Source organism: Monodelphis domestica, chromosome 2, assembly GCF_027887165.1.
Source record: "Monodelphis domestica isolate mMonDom1 chromosome 2, mMonDom1.pri, whole genome shotgun sequence".
NCBI classification, from domain to species: domain Eukaryota; kingdom Metazoa; phylum Chordata; class Mammalia; order Didelphimorphia; family Didelphidae; genus Monodelphis; species Monodelphis domestica.
In genome coordinates this window covers 46453756-46471555 of record NC_077228.1, presented here as the reverse complement: position 1 = coordinate 46471555, position 17800 = coordinate 46453756, and the positions used below count along the sequence as shown (strand labels likewise).

The 17800-nt window shown below is 33.8% G+C and overlaps 1 protein-coding gene across 2 annotated transcripts in view; it reads left to right on the top strand.

Annotated features, from left to right (window-relative positions):
* Positions 1-17800, top strand: part of SPATA1 (spermatogenesis associated 1) — an 82184-nt gene that overhangs the window by 42448 nt on the left and 21936 nt on the right. For both annotated transcript variants that reach the window (XM_007480608.3, XM_007480605.3), the window contains 5 exons: positions 4438-4540; positions 5606-5666; positions 16374-16482; positions 16838-16903; positions 16987-17112. In XM_007480608.3, coding sequence (XP_007480670.1) covers positions 4438-4540; positions 5606-5666; positions 16374-16482; positions 16838-16903; positions 16987-17112 — 465 coding nt within the window. The remainder of the gene's footprint in view (positions 1-4437; positions 4541-5605; positions 5667-16373; positions 16483-16837; positions 16904-16986; positions 17113-17800) is intronic.

The following is a 17800-nucleotide window of genomic DNA, read 5'->3' as shown; positions in this document are numbered from 1 at the left end:
TTGTTTATTGCCAATCTTCTTTAAAAAATTTGTTTATATTCTTGAACCACTTGTTGGGTTGCCCTTGGTTTCAGACATTTGTTAGTTGTCTAGTTATCTTAGATATGATACTTATAAGATATATTGAGAACAAAAGGCTTCTTTCCCTAGTCGACTACTTCCTTTGTATCTAAGTTTTATTTGTTTTGTTCATGCAATAGCATTTAAATTTCATGGAATCAAAATTATGTAATTTAATCCTTTGCAATTGCCTCTCTCCCTTGTTTGCTTAAGAATTCATCTTGAAATCTTATCTATGAAAAATATATGATCTACGTCTCTTCTAATTTTTATATGATCTTTAAAATAATATCATATTAATTTTGAATTTACTATGGAATATGATAAAATATTGGTCTCAACAAAATTTCTGCTAGAAATTTTCCAAATTTCCTAACAATTCTTGTAGGGGTTTTTTTTTCAAGGTAATTTACAGTTTCAGATTTATTGAATACTTGATTATTGTGATTCTTTATTTCTGATTATTCTTATTTAGACATTTCCATTGATCTTTTTTGCCTATTTTTAATAAGTACCACATTTTTTTGATGATTACTGCTTGAGAGTACTATTTTTCCTTCATTTTTCCTTTTCATTGTTTCCCTTCATATTTTTAGATCTTTTTTACTCCCAAGTAAATTTTGATATTGTTATTATTAGCTTTGGAAAGTATATTTGTGGTAGTTTGATTAATTTAGCACTAAATCTGTAAAGTAGTTATGCTAGATTGTCATTTTTATTATATTGGCAAGGCCTACCCATGATATTTAAGGTATTATTTTTTAAAATAACATTTTCCCCAATTATATCTAAAAACAATTTTAACTCTTTTTAAAAAAATTTGAGTTCCAAATTCTCTCCCTCCCTCTCTTATTTTGTGAAAAGGAACTTGCATTTTAAAAAGTGAAGAAAGTGAAATATAGTATATTTTGGTCTGGATTCAGATTCCATCAGTTCTTTCTTTGAGGGTAGATGATGTTTTTCAGCATGAATACTTGGAGATTGTTTTGGATCATTGTATTGCTGAGAGTAGTTGTCATTCATAGTTGTTCATCATAAAATAATATTGTTACTATGTACAATGTTCTCCTGGTTCTGCTTACTTTATTTTGTATCAATTCATGTAAGTCTTTCCAAGTATTTCTGAGATCCTCTTATTCATCAATTCTCATAGCAGAATAATATTCCTTTACAATCATATACCACAGCTTATTCAACCACTCCCCAATTATACATCCCCTCAATTTCCAATTCTTTAGTATCATAAAAAGAGCTTCTATAAATTTTTTTGTACAAATAAGCCCCCCCCCTTTAAAATATATTTTTGGATACAGAATCTGGTAATGATCTTGCTGAATGATTATAGCCCTCTCCGCATAGTTCTAAATCACTCTCCAGAATGATTGTATTATTTCACAATTCTGCCAACAGTGCATAAGTGTCCCAATTTTCCACATCCTCTCCAACATTGATCATTTTCTTTTTCTCTTATTAGCCTATCTGTGAGGTATGAGGTGATATCTTAGAATTGTTTTGATTTGCATTTCTTTAATCAAGAGTCAATTAATGAGTTTTTTTCATATGACTATAGATAACTTTGATTTCATTGTCTGAAAACTGTTTATATCCTTTGACCATTTATCAATTATATTTTTTTTTATAAATTTGACTTAGTTCCCTATATATTTGAGAAATAAGACCATTATCAAAGATGCTTATTGTAAAAAATTTTTCCTTAGCTTTCCTTCTAATCTTGGTTGCATTGATTTTGTTTGTCAAAAACTTTTAAATTTAATATAACCCAAATCATCTATTTTATATCATATTCTCTTGTTTGGTCATAAATTCTTTCCTTATCCTTTGTAGACAGGGCTTGCTGCCAGTAGCTTTCATATTTTTTGGGGGAAGGCTAGCATTTCACTTCTGTATATAATATTACCTTGTGGTTCCATATAGATACTTTTTCATATTAAAAATAACTTTCTATGCCTACAATTTATAGGTTTTGGTTTTTTTAAGCAAAAATGAGTGTTGTACTTAATCTCGTGAATTTGTTTTTAGTTTAATTATTTTCATTGTTTCCCTAATGTCGAAAATCCTTAGTATAAATCTAGCTTGATCAGAGTGAATGATTTATGGTTAAATTTCTGTAATTTTTTGGTGGCATTTTATTTAAAAATTTTGAATTGATATTAATTACACTAATTCATAATTCTTCTTTGATTTATACTTGTTTTAGGGATTAGGATTCTATTCGTCTGATAAAAAGTTTGTCAAAGTATTTTCTTTCTCAGTTTTGAGAATAATTTATATGGTATTAGTAGTAATTATTCTCTAATAGTTTGATAGAAATTTTTTCTGTAAATCTAAGTAGAGCAGAGGTTTTTCCTTTGGTAGTTTCTTATATCTAGTTCAATTTCCTTTTCTGCAGTTACATTATTTATTTTATCTTGGATGTTCCTTTTATCAGGATATTTTATATTTTTAAAAGAATGCTCTTAAATAAAAATGTTAAATTTTGTTAGTATATAAATATAGGTGGTTCTGATAGATGTCTTTATTTTATTTTGGATTTATTTTGATTTTCTCTTGGTCATATTTTATTTTGTTGTTTTGATTTCACTTCTGTTTTACTCCTTGTAGTATTTTGCAAAGGAGCTTTAAACCAGTGTTAACTATGGCTACCATGACTTTCAATATTTGCTGACTGTGGTGGTTTTGAACTTTTTCATCACTCTCTTTGTAGTAAATTTTATATGGGTTAAGTTTATTTAGGAAGTCACTGTCTTTACTTTTGCCTACTTGTCAACTTTTTTAAACAGAATGAGATGGAATTTATGTAATTATACAGTGTCTTTTCATGTTTATCCCATCTTTTACTTTGGTGTTACTTTGACTTTTTCCTAACAAGGTACTGATCTGATTGCACTGATAAAGGCAGCTGATTCTGAAATAATTGCTATTTTATATGAATCACTTTTATAATGAATCACTTTCTATCTGTTTCAATATGATCAGTTCTTTAAATGTTGTGAGGTATTCATTATATCCAATATATTCTAACTCTATTCTTGAAAAAGTAGACATGATATTTAGATGGGATTCTTATAACCAATATTCTTTTACTTCTTTTATAATGAATTATATTTTCCCACATGGTTTTAATACTGATTTGATATATTTGATACCATGTTAAATTTCATATTCATTTTACTCTATTAAAAATTAAGCTGACTTATTTGGAAGATATTATAAGTTTTTAAATAAAATTTCATAATTTTATACAACTAATGTTTATATGTAAACTGAAATTATTATCATGATAGCCTTATTCATTTGCTTATGAGCTCTACAAAGCAAGAAAACAAGTATTCCATGAAAAGTTGTTTCTATTTGTTTATTCTATTATGCACAGTAAAAACAACTCGAAATTATTCAGAACTTTAAGGTTTATCAAGCCCTTTCTTTATAAGCCCCCACTGTGGGAAAACTAATATAAATATTACTGCACTCATTTGATAATTTTGTAATTGAAGAAACCTATTATTCTTACTTCAAGTCTAGTACTCCATTACCATGACTCCTTTAATTACCTCTCCAAGAAGAACTCGTGAGCCATTTTTACATTTAGTTCCACCTTTTTTACATATTATTCTTTCATTTCTAGTCAGAATATCAAGAAAAATGTGATTTAGTTTGGTTGGACAAAGGTCACACATTGAAAGTACCATTAGTTATAATAATGTCTGTAGATAGTCTAAGAATTTTATGATTCTTAGTTCTACTTCTTTTCCTGCCATTCTTTCATCTTTGCAGAAACAGCTATCTTTGTTTTTGTCCATTTTATGGGTTGACAGGGTCAAATATTTTAATTTTTTAATGGCTATCATCTTATGGATTTTTCTGCCTTTAGATAGGTTCATCCTTAGACAAGATGCATATATCAAGACATGTACACACATCAAACATCTTCTCTGAAACCTTTCCTACATGGCTTAAACCTGTCAGAATTTTTACGTCACTGGTATGGCCTTAAAAAACCCAGAGTCACTTCCCTTCCATTATGAAACCTCATAGTAGGCCTTAATGGAGCCTTTAAAAATGTTAAATCCTTAACATTTTAAAAGTTTTATGTTATAGCTTTCTAATATGTAAGAATTCTCTTCAAGTGAAAAAGGATTTTTAAAAGAGAAAGCATAGAGAGAATACATCTGATCTCATGTACTCTAAAAGCATACCTTGTACTAGTTAAATTCAGCTGAAGTTGGACAGGGTTATGTTAGATTTGTAACTTGAGATACAGGCAAAATTATATTTAATCAATTCTAAATATTCTTCATTTTATTTCATGTGACTGAAAATCAACATTGGTTGGTATGAATTTTGGGGGGAAAAAAGTCAGCCTAAAAGACAACAAGATTAAAAAATATCCAGCAAGAAAGTATGGATTTCTAGAAGCAATTGATGATAAGCGTCTTTTTCTTGCACAAAACAAAAAAAGGTAATTGTCATCCATTTTACTTGTAAATTTTCTAGAGATAACTATTTCAAGAGAAGTAAAAATACTCTTTTTTAAAATTTACTTTCTGTTTTAGAGTTAATACTAAGTATTAGTTCTAAGGCAGAAGAGTAGTAACAGCTAGGCAGTTGGGATTAAGTGACTTGCCCAGGGTCACACAGCTAGGAAGGGTCTGAGAGCAGATTTGAATCCAGGACCTCCTCCCTTTAAGCCTTGCTCTCTATCCACTGAATCACCTAGCTGTCCCAGAAAAACTATTTTAAGAGATTCTAACTAGTACAAATATGTGAGAGAGAAGGGGGAAAAACCCTTTTAGATACACTTTTTGTCAAACTTACCTTAATAATGATTCATTGTTAGCCCTCTTAGCCTTATAATAAGAGAGAGTAGTTCTGCTATAGTTTTCTCTGTCACACTGGTTAGCCTGATCACAGAAAAGTTTCTATAGCTAGGAGGAATAATAAACAAATTCATTAAGCATCTGTTTATACTTTTCAATTCTACTCATCTGTTTGAAATACATTCCTTATCCTACAGTAAAACATTTAGCATCTATCAGTAACTCCCCCCCAAAAAACCCATGTCTCAGACTTCATAGCAAACTCCAAGGTTCAGGCAGCACTTTCATACATTGTCATTTATATTCAAGGCAAAGGTGCTTCAGTGATTAGCCTTAATAGTAGAACTATGAATAGAAGCCTGATTCATAAAAGCATTCATTTTTCTTTTCATGTTGTGGTTATTAATACATAATTAAGTTTAGATATAACACCTATAATAAATCTGATTTTACTGTGGACTATTAATACTGAATATGTAATATATATTTAAGGCCTTTTGGGGCCTTAAAAATACTTTGTAAGTAAGTATCAGATGCTATTACTATGTTGATCATGAGTAAGGAATACATCAGTTTCTGACCAAAATCCCTTTATTTGTATTATACAGAAATGTTTCCCGAACATTGTAAAGAACAGATTTTTAAAAAATAGATATTCATGAACCATTTTTTGACAAGTCTTTCCAAATGTATATTATTTCCTTCAGCCAATTCCAATGGGAAAACGGAGACAAGATAACTGATACCAGTAGAAGAAAAGAAGATGGGGTACGATTTAATTCTTTTAAAAATTTTAGCCTAGTGCAATGCTTATGTGAAAATTCATAAAGCATTATAGATTAAAATTTCTGTTTCTACTAGTAAAACACTTCTAATTTCACTATCATTAATATGAACTGAATTCTGTATTCTGCATTTGGGAGTAAACAAACATCATGTACTAATGAAAAGAGAAAAGCCATTCTCACCAAATCCCTTTTGGATTCTCTGCTTAAACCAGTCTTATCCTTACTTAGTTTAAAAGGAAAATCATTTCCTTCAGGCTGTCAGTTTTTGTGGCTAACAAAAATTTAATATAATAATATCATCATTAATAAATAAAAAAATATATTTCCTTTCAACAAAGTCAGCCAGTTTCTGATGAGATTAGAAAAAAGTCCTCATTTTCCTAGCCCTGGGTCCAGAGTGGTAGCAATGAAACAAAGGGAGTCAAGGCTATGTTTCCTTAAAGGTAAGCTACGATCTGACTGGATTGAGGACTACAGACTCAGGGCAGAATAATGATAGTAACTATTTGTAAAATTCTTTAAAGTTTACTCCATAATCAATTTACACTATCTCTAGCTTGTACAACCTGGTCATTTAGTCAGGGAGAAACATGTTTCCCAAGACCTGGCTCTCTATAACAGGGAGCAGGGAAAGATGTGGGAGTTCGGAGATAGGGAGGAGAATGTCTCAATACTGCTTGACAGGAAAGGTATCTACCTTATGAAACAAATGCCTCCATAATATATCATTATAATATATCCTTTTCACTAATAGAAGTATTACTGTATTTTACTTTAAAAGCAACATAAAAAACTGACATTGAGAAGGCCACTAAGTAAGTCCTTCTCGCTGCTCCAGTCAGTTTTGGCTACACCCACAGGTGGACTTATATAATCAGTATGTCACAGTATAGTCTATGTCTAGAAGTAAAAAGGGAAACTAGTTCCAAAAATGATCATGTACTCCAAGGACATGGCTTGATCTGTGTTGTCAATCAATAAGACTTTTATTAAATGCTTACTTTGTGCCAGATACTCTTCTAGGTGCTGAAGGTGGTCTGTGTCCTCAAAGACCTTACATTCTGACCGGGAGAGAACATGTACATATATAGGTATATACAAAATATAAGCCAAATACAAAGTAACCTGGTGGGTGGGATCAGGAAAGTCCTCCTCTAAAAGATGGCCCTTGAACTAATTCTGGAAGGAAGGATAGTATTCCAAGACCCAGATGTGAGAAGGGACAGCATTTCAGGTGTGGGGGCAACAAGTGTAAAGCTAAACCTATCTGACCGTGGTCAGAAACTGAGAAAGTAAAACGAGGGGGAGATTTTTGGGGAAAAATATTGGTTTTGTTTGAGACATTGAATTTGAGACATCTGTGGGATATTCAGTTCAAAATATTTGTTTAGTGGTCTGTTGGTGATGTGGAACTAGGGTTCAGGAGAGGGACAAGTGCTGGATATATAGCTTTAGGAATATCTACATAGAAATGACTATTGAAGCCCTGGGAACTGATGAGTGAGTTGAGAGAGTAAAGAGTAAAAATGAAAGAGAACCCATAGGGAGACATGGCCAATGATCTAGCAAAGGAGACTAAGAAAGAAGAGAAAAGAACCAAGAAGGATCAGTGTGATTACAACTGAGAAATGAGAAACTATCAAGGAGGAAAAAGTAGTCAATGTCAAATTCTACCAAGATGTCCAGAAGGCCAATGACTGAGAAAAGACCCTTATCAAGGGCAATTAAGAAGAGATCCTTGATAACTTTGGAGAGAGCAATTGCAGTTGAGTAATGAGGTTGGAAGTTATATTGAAGAAAGCTAAGAAGAGAATTAGAGGAGAAAATGGCAGAGTTCAGACATCTTTTTCAAAAAGTTTGGCTAAAATAGGAAGAAAGAGATACTGTATTGGATTATAGCTAACAATAATGATAGAACCTAGTAAGCATTTTCTTTTTCTTTCTTTCTTTTTTTCTTTTAGGGATGGAGGAGATTTAGGTGTGTTTGTAGACAAAGGGAAAGGAACTATTAGCAAGAGATCAAAGATTGGAAGGGGCAATGATGGCATCTGTTGGAGATTAGAGTGGAAAAGACTGAGGTGAGGGTATATGTAGAGGGGCTGGCCTTAATGAAGAGAAGAGCCATCTCTCTCTCTCTCTCTTTCTTTTTTTTTCAGAGACTAGAATAAAAGTGGAGATAGTGAGGGATGATATCAAGAAGTTGTGTGATAAAGGCTGAACAGGGAGCTCCTAGAGAATACTTTCACTTTCTTGGTAAAATATGAAATAAGGTTCTCAACTAAGAGAATAGGAGGAGGGGGTAATTTGGGGTTCCTGAGAGGAGAGGAAGTACAGAATAGCCATTGGTGAATGGAATTGAGAATGAAGGGAGGGGTAAAAGGATTACCTTGCTGAAGTGAGGGCCCAGTTGAGATTAGTTTCCATAGATTTTTAATGGCCAGTACATTTTTGTGATTTCCTTCTGTTTCATCCAACACATGTAAGAAGTGGAAAAAAACAATAATCAGTCAACAATAACAAAGTCCTATATAGTAAGGTAACTAGGATTTCAAGAGTAGAGCATAGTGTGGAATTCAACTGCTTGACTAGAAAATCAAGAGTCCAGCCAGAGCTAATGTAATGACATAGTAAGTACTGAGGGCTGGAGGGGTTGGAAGTCAAAGGATGAAGAATAGGTTTATGAGGATTCAGACTTAATTCTATGTACATCTATATGTACATAGAATGATAGGCTATGATAGAGGAATTTCAGAGTTCTGGATCAGGGAATTTTAAACCTTTTAGTAAAACCTTCTGCATATATATCTGGGTTAGACTAGATAGTGTCATGAAATTTGAGAAACTGATGTTTGATGAAATTAGCTATCTGTCTAGCTATCTTAATATTAGAGTAGGAGTTTGAATTAGAGGAGATTGAGTCAATGAATTCCATGAGAAAAGGAGGGAGAATGTCATGGGAACTGATAGAGAATAACTACTAAGTTTTGGACTGGGTGAAAAATTTGTATGGAGTGAACTTGAGAGGAAGTAAAGTTTCTGAATAATGCCAATTGAGGGAGAGTCTAGAAGGGAAAACAATGAGTATTTCAATTTTTCTATCAGGACTAGTGAGTTGGAAATATGAGAGAAAGTACATCTAATACAAGAATAGCCCAGGATGTATTGTCACTTGGGGGGGGAAGTAAAATTTTCTGAGTGCTAGAAAATGAAAGAAGCATGAAAAAAAGGGTCCTAAATTGAATAGATGTTTGTTAATTACAGAATAGGAGTTCCCAAGGGCACAGAGGGTAGAGAAGGGTAAATTTTGAATGGACCATAGCTGGGTAGAGATGAGAATGAGAAAAGGAAATAAGGTTTGGAGATAGGGATGTTTTACTCTAATCAATCGGGTTCATTATCATAATATAAATGAATTTAAGGGAATGTTGTCTCTTCTCCTTGGAAATAAGCTACTTGAGTGCAGAGACTATTTTTGCTTTTTAAAATTTAAATACCTACTCGCACTTAATAAATGCTTATTGATTGATACCAATCACTTTATAAAGAGACTTTACTATATTAACTCTTAATTTTAACTTTATTCCATACCCTCACCTTATGGTTTCCATAGATGTAATTGTGTTAACAGATTCAACATTTACAAACTGAATTTTCTGTTTCCATTCCTCTACTCAAAACTTTGCATTTTTCTCTTTGTTGCTTTATAGCTTTTGGAGAAGTTGACTATTTGGGGTTAAATTTAATATGTTGCCAAAAAGTTGCCAATCTATAATATAAGCTTGGATCAGTCAATCAGTAAAATTTTGTCAATCACCTACTGTGTGCCAAGCTCTGGATCAGTCTGTCAACTTTAAATTAAGCGGTACTCAGGAAAAGTTTTCAAAGACAGCTTGTATTGAGGTCTGCTTGTCTCACAGGACTGTTATGAAGTATGTGCAAGATGTTCTAGATGAAGTGCTAAATAAAAGTGAACTCTATTACTGCTAGTAGAACTTTTTTACTTTTTATAACTACCATTCCTAAGTCTAATAACCCATTCATTCTATTTGTGACCATTTACATAATGCTAAACAGAGATTTTTCACAGACATGTGAAAGTAAATAAAGGGGAAATCTTTCACAGACTCTCAGATCTTTATACCAGAAACACCAGAGCAAGAGATTCAGGAGTCCCCCCTATGTGATAGTGAAATGCTCATCACACCTTTTAGTGAAGGCCTCCAGTAAGAGAAACCCAAATATTTCCTATTATTTCTATTTTTTTTTTGTTAACACTAATTATTAGGGAGTTTTTCTTTTCTACTGTCAAATCTAAATTTGCCTCTTTTCATCTTCCACTCATTGTAATTATTCTCTAAGACCAAGCAGGACAAGTTTAATCCCTTCTCACATTACAGCCTTTTAGATACCTAAAGCAGATATGAATGTGCTCCATAAGTCTTTTTTTCTTTAGTCCAAACTTCCCTTTAATAATTCCTTCAATTGATTCACATATGGCCTGATCTTGTAGCTCTCTGCCATCCTTTTCCCTTCTCTGGATGCTCTTTAGCTTATTACACTTTCCTAAAATATCATGCCTAGAATGGAAAAAAATATTCCACATGCCCAGAGTATAGTAGAACTTCCCTCATAGTCCAGGACATTGTTTTTCTTATAAATTGAGATTGCATATATATATATATATATGTATATATATATATATTTTTTTTTTACTATCATATGTACATCCCCTAATGATACTATCATCAAGCCTCTATGAGCCTCAATTTCCTCATTTATAAGATAGGGCTAATAATAGCACCTACTTCACAGGTTTGTTGTGAGGATCTTTGTGAGATGACATATATCAAGTGTTCAACACACCTTAGAGCTCAACAGCACTGTTATGATTAGCCCACATCTCTCTACTTCTTTCATAAGAATGGGTGAGAGACTTGGTCAGATCCTTTCTTAAAATCTAGGGTAATTATTTCTATGGCATTCCCCTAATCTGCCCTTTGAGTAGCCTTGTCAGAAAAGGAAATGAGGTCAATCTGGCATTCCCTTTTCTTGAGAAAACTATGTTGGCTCTTTGGGATTACAGCTTCCTTTTCTCAACATCCTCTAAGGAGACCTTTCATAATACAGTCCGTATTTTTTTTCCAGGTATCCAAGTTAGGTGCACTGGTCAATAATTTACAGGTTCCATTATCTTCTCTCTTTGGAATATTGAAATCTAATCTAACAATACTTCTCTTGTTCTCCATAATTTGAAAAAATAAAAATATTTTTATTAATACCTTTGTTTTTTACATTATAATAATTTTCATTTATATCCCTCCCAGTCTCTACTTTCAGTGAATCCTTTCTTGTAGCCAAGGAATACAACTCAGTGTAAAAAAAACAAACAGACCCCTATGGTGATTTTATCTTAGAGCATGTACCAGTTTTTTTTTCACCCCTAATCTCTTAATACATAAACATAAGGGAGGTACATTTCCTCTTCTCTTAGGGCCAAAACTGTTGCTTATAATAACAAAGTTTGCCATTGTATAATGTCCTTTCCATTTTATATTAATCTAGTTATGTAAATCCTATCATTTCACTTATCCTAAACTGATTTTTCATTCTCACATTTTGACTTCCAGACCCTGCCTCTACTCCTCAGTTTTTTCCCAGGTTGCCACCCTTGCTTTGTACTTCCCTGCCTTCCTAAGTTTCACTCTATTGTTAACCAGTTTAATGTCTAACTGTTCTCTACTCTTACCCCTTGCTTCCTTGTCATTTCAATATTCAGGCTTTACCAAACCCCAGTTTATTTATTTATTTTTTGCCACCATCTGCCTCCTCTCCAACTCATGGGACTGACAAATAGCCTGGGAGGTAACTCACACATTAATACTAACTGGGCTCACATTTGTTACTTAATCCCAACTGTACTTCGTATCAGAAGGCAATCTTTTCACTCTTCTCTAAACCACTTCATGTTGGAATTTCTGCACAGGCTATTTTGCAAACCACCTCTCCTCTCCTAAAATCGGATGAACTAAGTTTCAAGCCTGCCCCCATTATTTATTGCCCATGGGATATTGTAGAAGTCATATAACCTCTCTAGGCCTCAATTTCCTCAGCTATTTTGAGGACAAAATGACATTTATTGTGTGTTCCTGTTCTCTGTCACTTGTCATCTCAAAATTCCTTAGTATCATCTCCCATTCTCTGTTTTTTAATTCCAGGCTTTGAAGAAGTAGCCTTTCTCTTTATTGAGGCTGATCCTTTCAAAATGGTTTTCCATCTCTGGCTCTCTTTCTCCTCCTCAAAATCCCTGGTGTGTGTGTGTGTGTGTGTGTGTGTGTGTGTGTGTGTGTGTGTGTGTGTGTGTGTGTGTGTGGAGAAGATGTGGAGGGGGAACTACCCAAAAAATTATTTACATTCTTTGTCCCTACTTCCTCTCCAATCACTTCCCAATACCTTGCAATTTGGCTTTTGAAATTATCATTCAATTTAAATTACTTTCTCTAAAAATTTCCAGTGGTTTCTTACTGTTAAATCCTAGGTCATTTTCTCAGTCTTTTTTTAATTTGTTGTATAACTATTTGTATTACCTTGCTCCTTTGACTTTTGCTTTCAGTCTAGTTACGGGATCTAGAATTTCTGATATAGTTTGTTTTCTGTCTTCTGTCCCACATTTTTTGTTGCCATTAATTGGGCAATATGACTTTCATGTTTTCTGTTGTGCATAACAGGTAGCTATCAATTCAGTATTCCAGTATCTTTCTACAGATCTCTTAAGCCTTGCTTGCCATGCTAAAGTTTGGCACTTGTCCTTAGGAATATTCCTTGATAGTCTTATCTTTCTTCTTATGTTTTTTTATTATGGCAACATCTGCTGCATGTCAGTTGTGTGTAGGTCTTGAAATGTTTTTATACCTTTTGTCAAACATTGTAGGAGAATGAATTTATTCATGATGGTTATAGTAAATGCTAGCTTTTTAAATTACTCTGTTCTGGTATAGTTAGTTACTGGTCCATTAGTTGGATTCATTCTATAGAACCTAAAGGGAACTCTGAGAAATTTTGGTCTCGGTGTGCCTATCTCCTTTTGAAAATCATTGGAGTCATGAGTATTATTTTTGTCATCCTCTTCACTATTGGAATTTTTGAAATTTGTATCAAAGGAAGTTTTCAATGACCTTAGTTTCCTCAGCTTTTTCCTCTTCAAATTTTAATAACTGCTCAATTTAGCTCTTCTTTAATCTAACCTGGGTTTAAATTAATTCTTAGGATTGTCCTGCATTGTACAGTATATTATTGATTAACTTAGAGGTGAGAGTACCATTTATAAGAAATAGTATGAAGCCCATGCCCATATAATTGGTTAGAAACAGTTCCAGTCTTATGATAATAGAGAACCAGCATCTAATAAAAGGGTTCAAAGCTTCAGACCCCTTTATGATCACTTGTGATGTCCAACAGGTGGAGTATTGTTATTTCTGGTGTGTTCCAGAGTGTCTTTCCTTGTGGTCTGAGAATGTGAAGGAGCACACCCTACTATTCTCTGTGTCAAGCTGATTATCCCAATGGTTCTGATCAGGGCTAGTCTGCATCCCTGACCTGCCCAGACAATTTCTGGGACCCTTCCGAGTAGCTGCCTCCCACTGCCTGAGGCACTTTCCCCAACAACCATGTTCACCAACGTTTCACAGTTCTTGGCAGAATTTCACAACTACTGTAAGTAGCCTTTGGGCCCACAAAGTCCCTGATATATGTCTGTTGGTTTGCTTTGTCACCCCCCTAATATGGGTGATAACTAGGCTTTGAGGGAGTGGTGTTCCTTTAGTTCATCTAGACCAGGTGATTACAACTCGAGCCAGTTAAGTTAAATCTCATTAACCCTCTATGTTGTTCCCTCTCCTCTGGTCTCTCCCTCTTTCCAGTCCATCCTTCACAATCTGACTTTCCTTAAATACACTTTTGAACTTGTCCTTCAATCACTCCATAAACTACAACAACTCTTGGAATCAAGTACTAACTCCTTTGCTTGGCACTTAACAGCCCTTTGGAGGCTACCAGGAACTTAGCTTTAAGACCTTATCTTGTATCACTCAATTTGGGACGTAAAGGAAGCCAGGGAGGTCAGTAGACAGAGATGAGGAAGGAAAGCAATCCAGGCATGGGGGACAGCCAGAGAAAATGCTCAGAGCCAAGAGATGGGGTGTCTCATTTCTCATTGGCATCACTGGGTTGAAAAGTGTGTAGCAGAGAGGAAGGGGTAAAGACAATGGAGAAGTAGAAGGGGCTATGATATAGGGCTTTGAATGCCAAACAGACCATTTTTTATTTGATCCTGAAGGCAAAAGGGAGCTATTAGAATTCATTAATTCATTAAATAGGGCTTGGGGGATATGCTAGTCAGAGCTGCACTTCAGGAAATAACTTCAGTGGCCAAATTAAGCATGGATTACAAGAGGGAGATTTAGGCAGGTCAATTTACTTGTAGGCTATTGTAAGGCGATGAGGAAGGAACTGTACTAGGGTAGCTGCAGTGTTGGGAGGAGAAAAGAGGGCCTAAAGGAGAGATATCAGAAATACAATCAGCAGCCCTTGGTCACAGTTTGGATTTGAGAGAGAGTGAGGAGCCATGGATGGTGTTACCATTGACAGTAACTGGCAAGGTTGGAGAGCGTTTAAGATGTCTACAGGACATTCAGTTCTAGATGTCTGAAAGGCAGAGATGTGAGATTGGAGATTAGCAGAAAGGGGCCAGCATAGAAATAGTAATTCAATCCATGGGAGATGATGAGATCACTAAGTGAAGCAGTATAGGGCCCAGGAGAGAGTTGTGGGATGCCCATGGTTAGAAGGAAAGAGCAGGTCCCAACAAAGACTCCCTACATTTACCTTTCCTTTGTTTTTCTTAATAAATATTTCTTCTAAAGCCCTTTCTAATCAAGAGTCTCATCCTATCAAGTCCCTGTGATCCCTAGGAGCTCAGATTTGTTTCCTTATACTAGGATCACTAGTTCCCTTGTTCACAAAAATACTTTGTGTCTTTGTACAAAAACATTTGATGCAAGGGGTTTTATTATTGTTCCTTATTATATCTCCTGGGAACCTCTAGGTGTTTCTGTTGCTATTGTTCTTATGTCATATCTACTTTCCAGTGGCATTGAGCTTGGAAAATCTTCAAGGGAAATTTTCTCCTTTTTATTTCCTTTTTAGTTTAAAGCCCTTTGGGGTAGGTATGCAAGGTTCTAAGACTTGTATTTATATTACTAACAACTCTTGTTAGGTCCATTCAATTTTTTTCTAGGATCCTGTTATTTCTGTATTTGAATTTAAATTCAAGAAATCAAATTCCATTTTCAGATATCAGCCATACATTTCCCAAATCTCCCCCTTTCTTCCAAGGGTTTTAAAAACAATAACAAATATATTAATTAAAATTTATGATTTAAAATCTAATATAAATACCTATGGGTGTCCTTACAATCTTGAATTTCTTGTTCAGGGCTTCATTAGCAATGCTTTCTAGGCTTCCTTTAGGCAAAGAAATTATACAGACAACTTCCTTTCATGTCGAATTGTGTGTTAAATGAGGTAGGATTCAAGGCAGTTTTATCACTCATTTTGATGCCTATGTAGGGTGAAGTATGTCATGGTATAAGGCAATCACTCTACATGAATGTGGATGGCCAGGAGAATGAATTCAAATGGTACTTTCCTGTCACATAAATTATTTCAAGAAGGAATGTCAATTAATAAATTTGAGTTAGCAAAAGGAAGTTGAGAGGCAAAAAAAAAAAGCAGGACAATTTTTGAAATGCCAAGTTGATTTCTTATGTATTTGCAAATTATAAATTATGAAATAAAATTCATGGTTTCATCATATATTTCTTTTAATGTATATTAATATTTGTCAATCCCATAAGAAAAAAGAAAATCAGTGCATACTGTTAATTGGTACAGTAATGAGTTCATATACATTGTCCAATGAGGCAACTTATTTTGGGGAATGTTTGGGGAATGTAAACAGTAGCAATTTTGGGGAATATTTGCAAAGTATTTTGCATTTATTGAATTCCTTATATTATTATTAGCAAATGTCAGCTCTTCCAACATTTCTTTGTTTCTGTAATTTTTCAGTAATGTAGTTGGCATCAATTTGCTTTGTGTAAGAGGGCAATGCCCTTTAAAATTTTTATGACCAGTGTACCTAACCCTGGCTGAAATTGTGGATCTGGTCAGCTAGGACAAAGATTTAGATAGAAGGAGGCTTTGAGAAGGCATGCCTAGGCAACTCAGGCTGTAGTGTTGAGTTATCCTGTCACCTCTTTGATGTTTTACATGTATCAGTCCTTGTTAAGGTTACCCTACTACCTCAGAACCTACTATTTTAATACTATCATAAAGAGGCTAATGGCTCTCACCTAAATAAACTGAAATCTGTGTATTTGAAACACATTTTCCTTCAGGTATTTGTTCTGAAAGCAAAATGGATCACATCTGTTCTGGGATGCTCTCTACACTTGATACTATACTCTACACCATAGCTACTTACATGACCTAAGTTGTAAACATCCACATGGGCAATATTAGACACATCTAAATAGCATCTAAATAGCAATTGTAGTAATTTTTTAATGTCATTTTTTCTGTTGACAAATATTTCAAAAAGGATCCCTGCTGTTCATTTGTTTGGTTACAGTTAGGTGATGAAGATTTTGACAAGCCACCAGGTCCTTCTGCTCCTCCTTCATTACCACTCCTTGCTTTTGCTCCAGGAATGCTTGAAAATTCTGGTTTACAAAATGAGAGTAAGTACTTAACCAAGGTGACTGAGAAATAAAACTCAAGTAAATGAACCTATTTTTTTATTAGTTCACAGTATTGCTACATGAAAAATAAATGCTAAAATCTTATTTTCTTTCTTTAAAGTCTGATATTTTCTATATAAAGATTTATTAAAGTAACTAACTTTAAAAATGTAACCTTGAGTTAACATAGTGTCTCAATACTGTAATTGTATCTGTTGTTGCATGCATAAATTTTGAAGAAGAGAATTAGAATGTCCTTTCAGTAATATGCCCTTTATAGATACTTTTAATGCCAATGTATTCATTTGCATGATTCTCACCTTCCCTTTATATATTTTCTGCACATCGTATTCAGAACCTGAGATGGAACCTTTGCCATGGAGGCAAATACTGTACAGCCACAAAGAAAGTAACAGTCAAGGTGTGGTTTATTTTTCTAATTGTGGAAGATTTTGCCTAGCTTTAGCTTCTATATATTGATGAATATGGCTTATATTTTCTTAGGACTCAAGATTATGCAACAAATGAAGCAAGTAAAGGAAGAAAGATGTCAGTTGGAAGAGACTAGAGAAGAACTGTTAAAAAGAGTTAAAAGTTTATTTGAACAAAGCAAAATGAAAAGATATCGTGGTATAGTTTAATAGATATCTTATAGCCATATAAACAAAATATTTAAGCCTTTCACTACTAAAATAAATATAAAATTATAATTAGCGTTTCATTGTTTTTAGTGTTATAGCATTTGGTATCAAATTAATAGTCACATCTAGTGAAGTTTAGAAGTAATACCAATCAATGTTCTACAGAAGTCTAATATAAAATGTGATCTTCATATCTTTCCTTGTCATATCATTCTATGTCCCCTTCCAAAAGATAATAGGGAATCAGATGCAAAATAAAAACATAGTAATATAATTCAAACCACAAGCTAGTGATAAAAGTTCTTATTCTTTTAAGTACATAAAACATGTTGTGAGGATTTATTTATTTTTCATTCACTGCATTGAGCCTATGTAAGGACCTACATATGAGAGAAGAAGGTTCACATGCCAAGCCCAGGCACCATTCACACTACAGGTTTTTACATTTTCTTTATCCTTAGGAATCCCCAGGAATGTGCCCCTTTTAATAGAATTTGGTTAATAAATGAAGAGAACAAGGGGCCTTTTCCTGTGTATGTGTTTCCTATGCCATGGGGATGAAGAGGGGTAGATAGTTTGATGAACCACCTCTTAGTTAACTTCTTATCAATCGGAGAACTTTTAAGATGTTCAAAGGAGTGTCTGAATAGTGACCTCCTAAAACTATTTATTGAGCT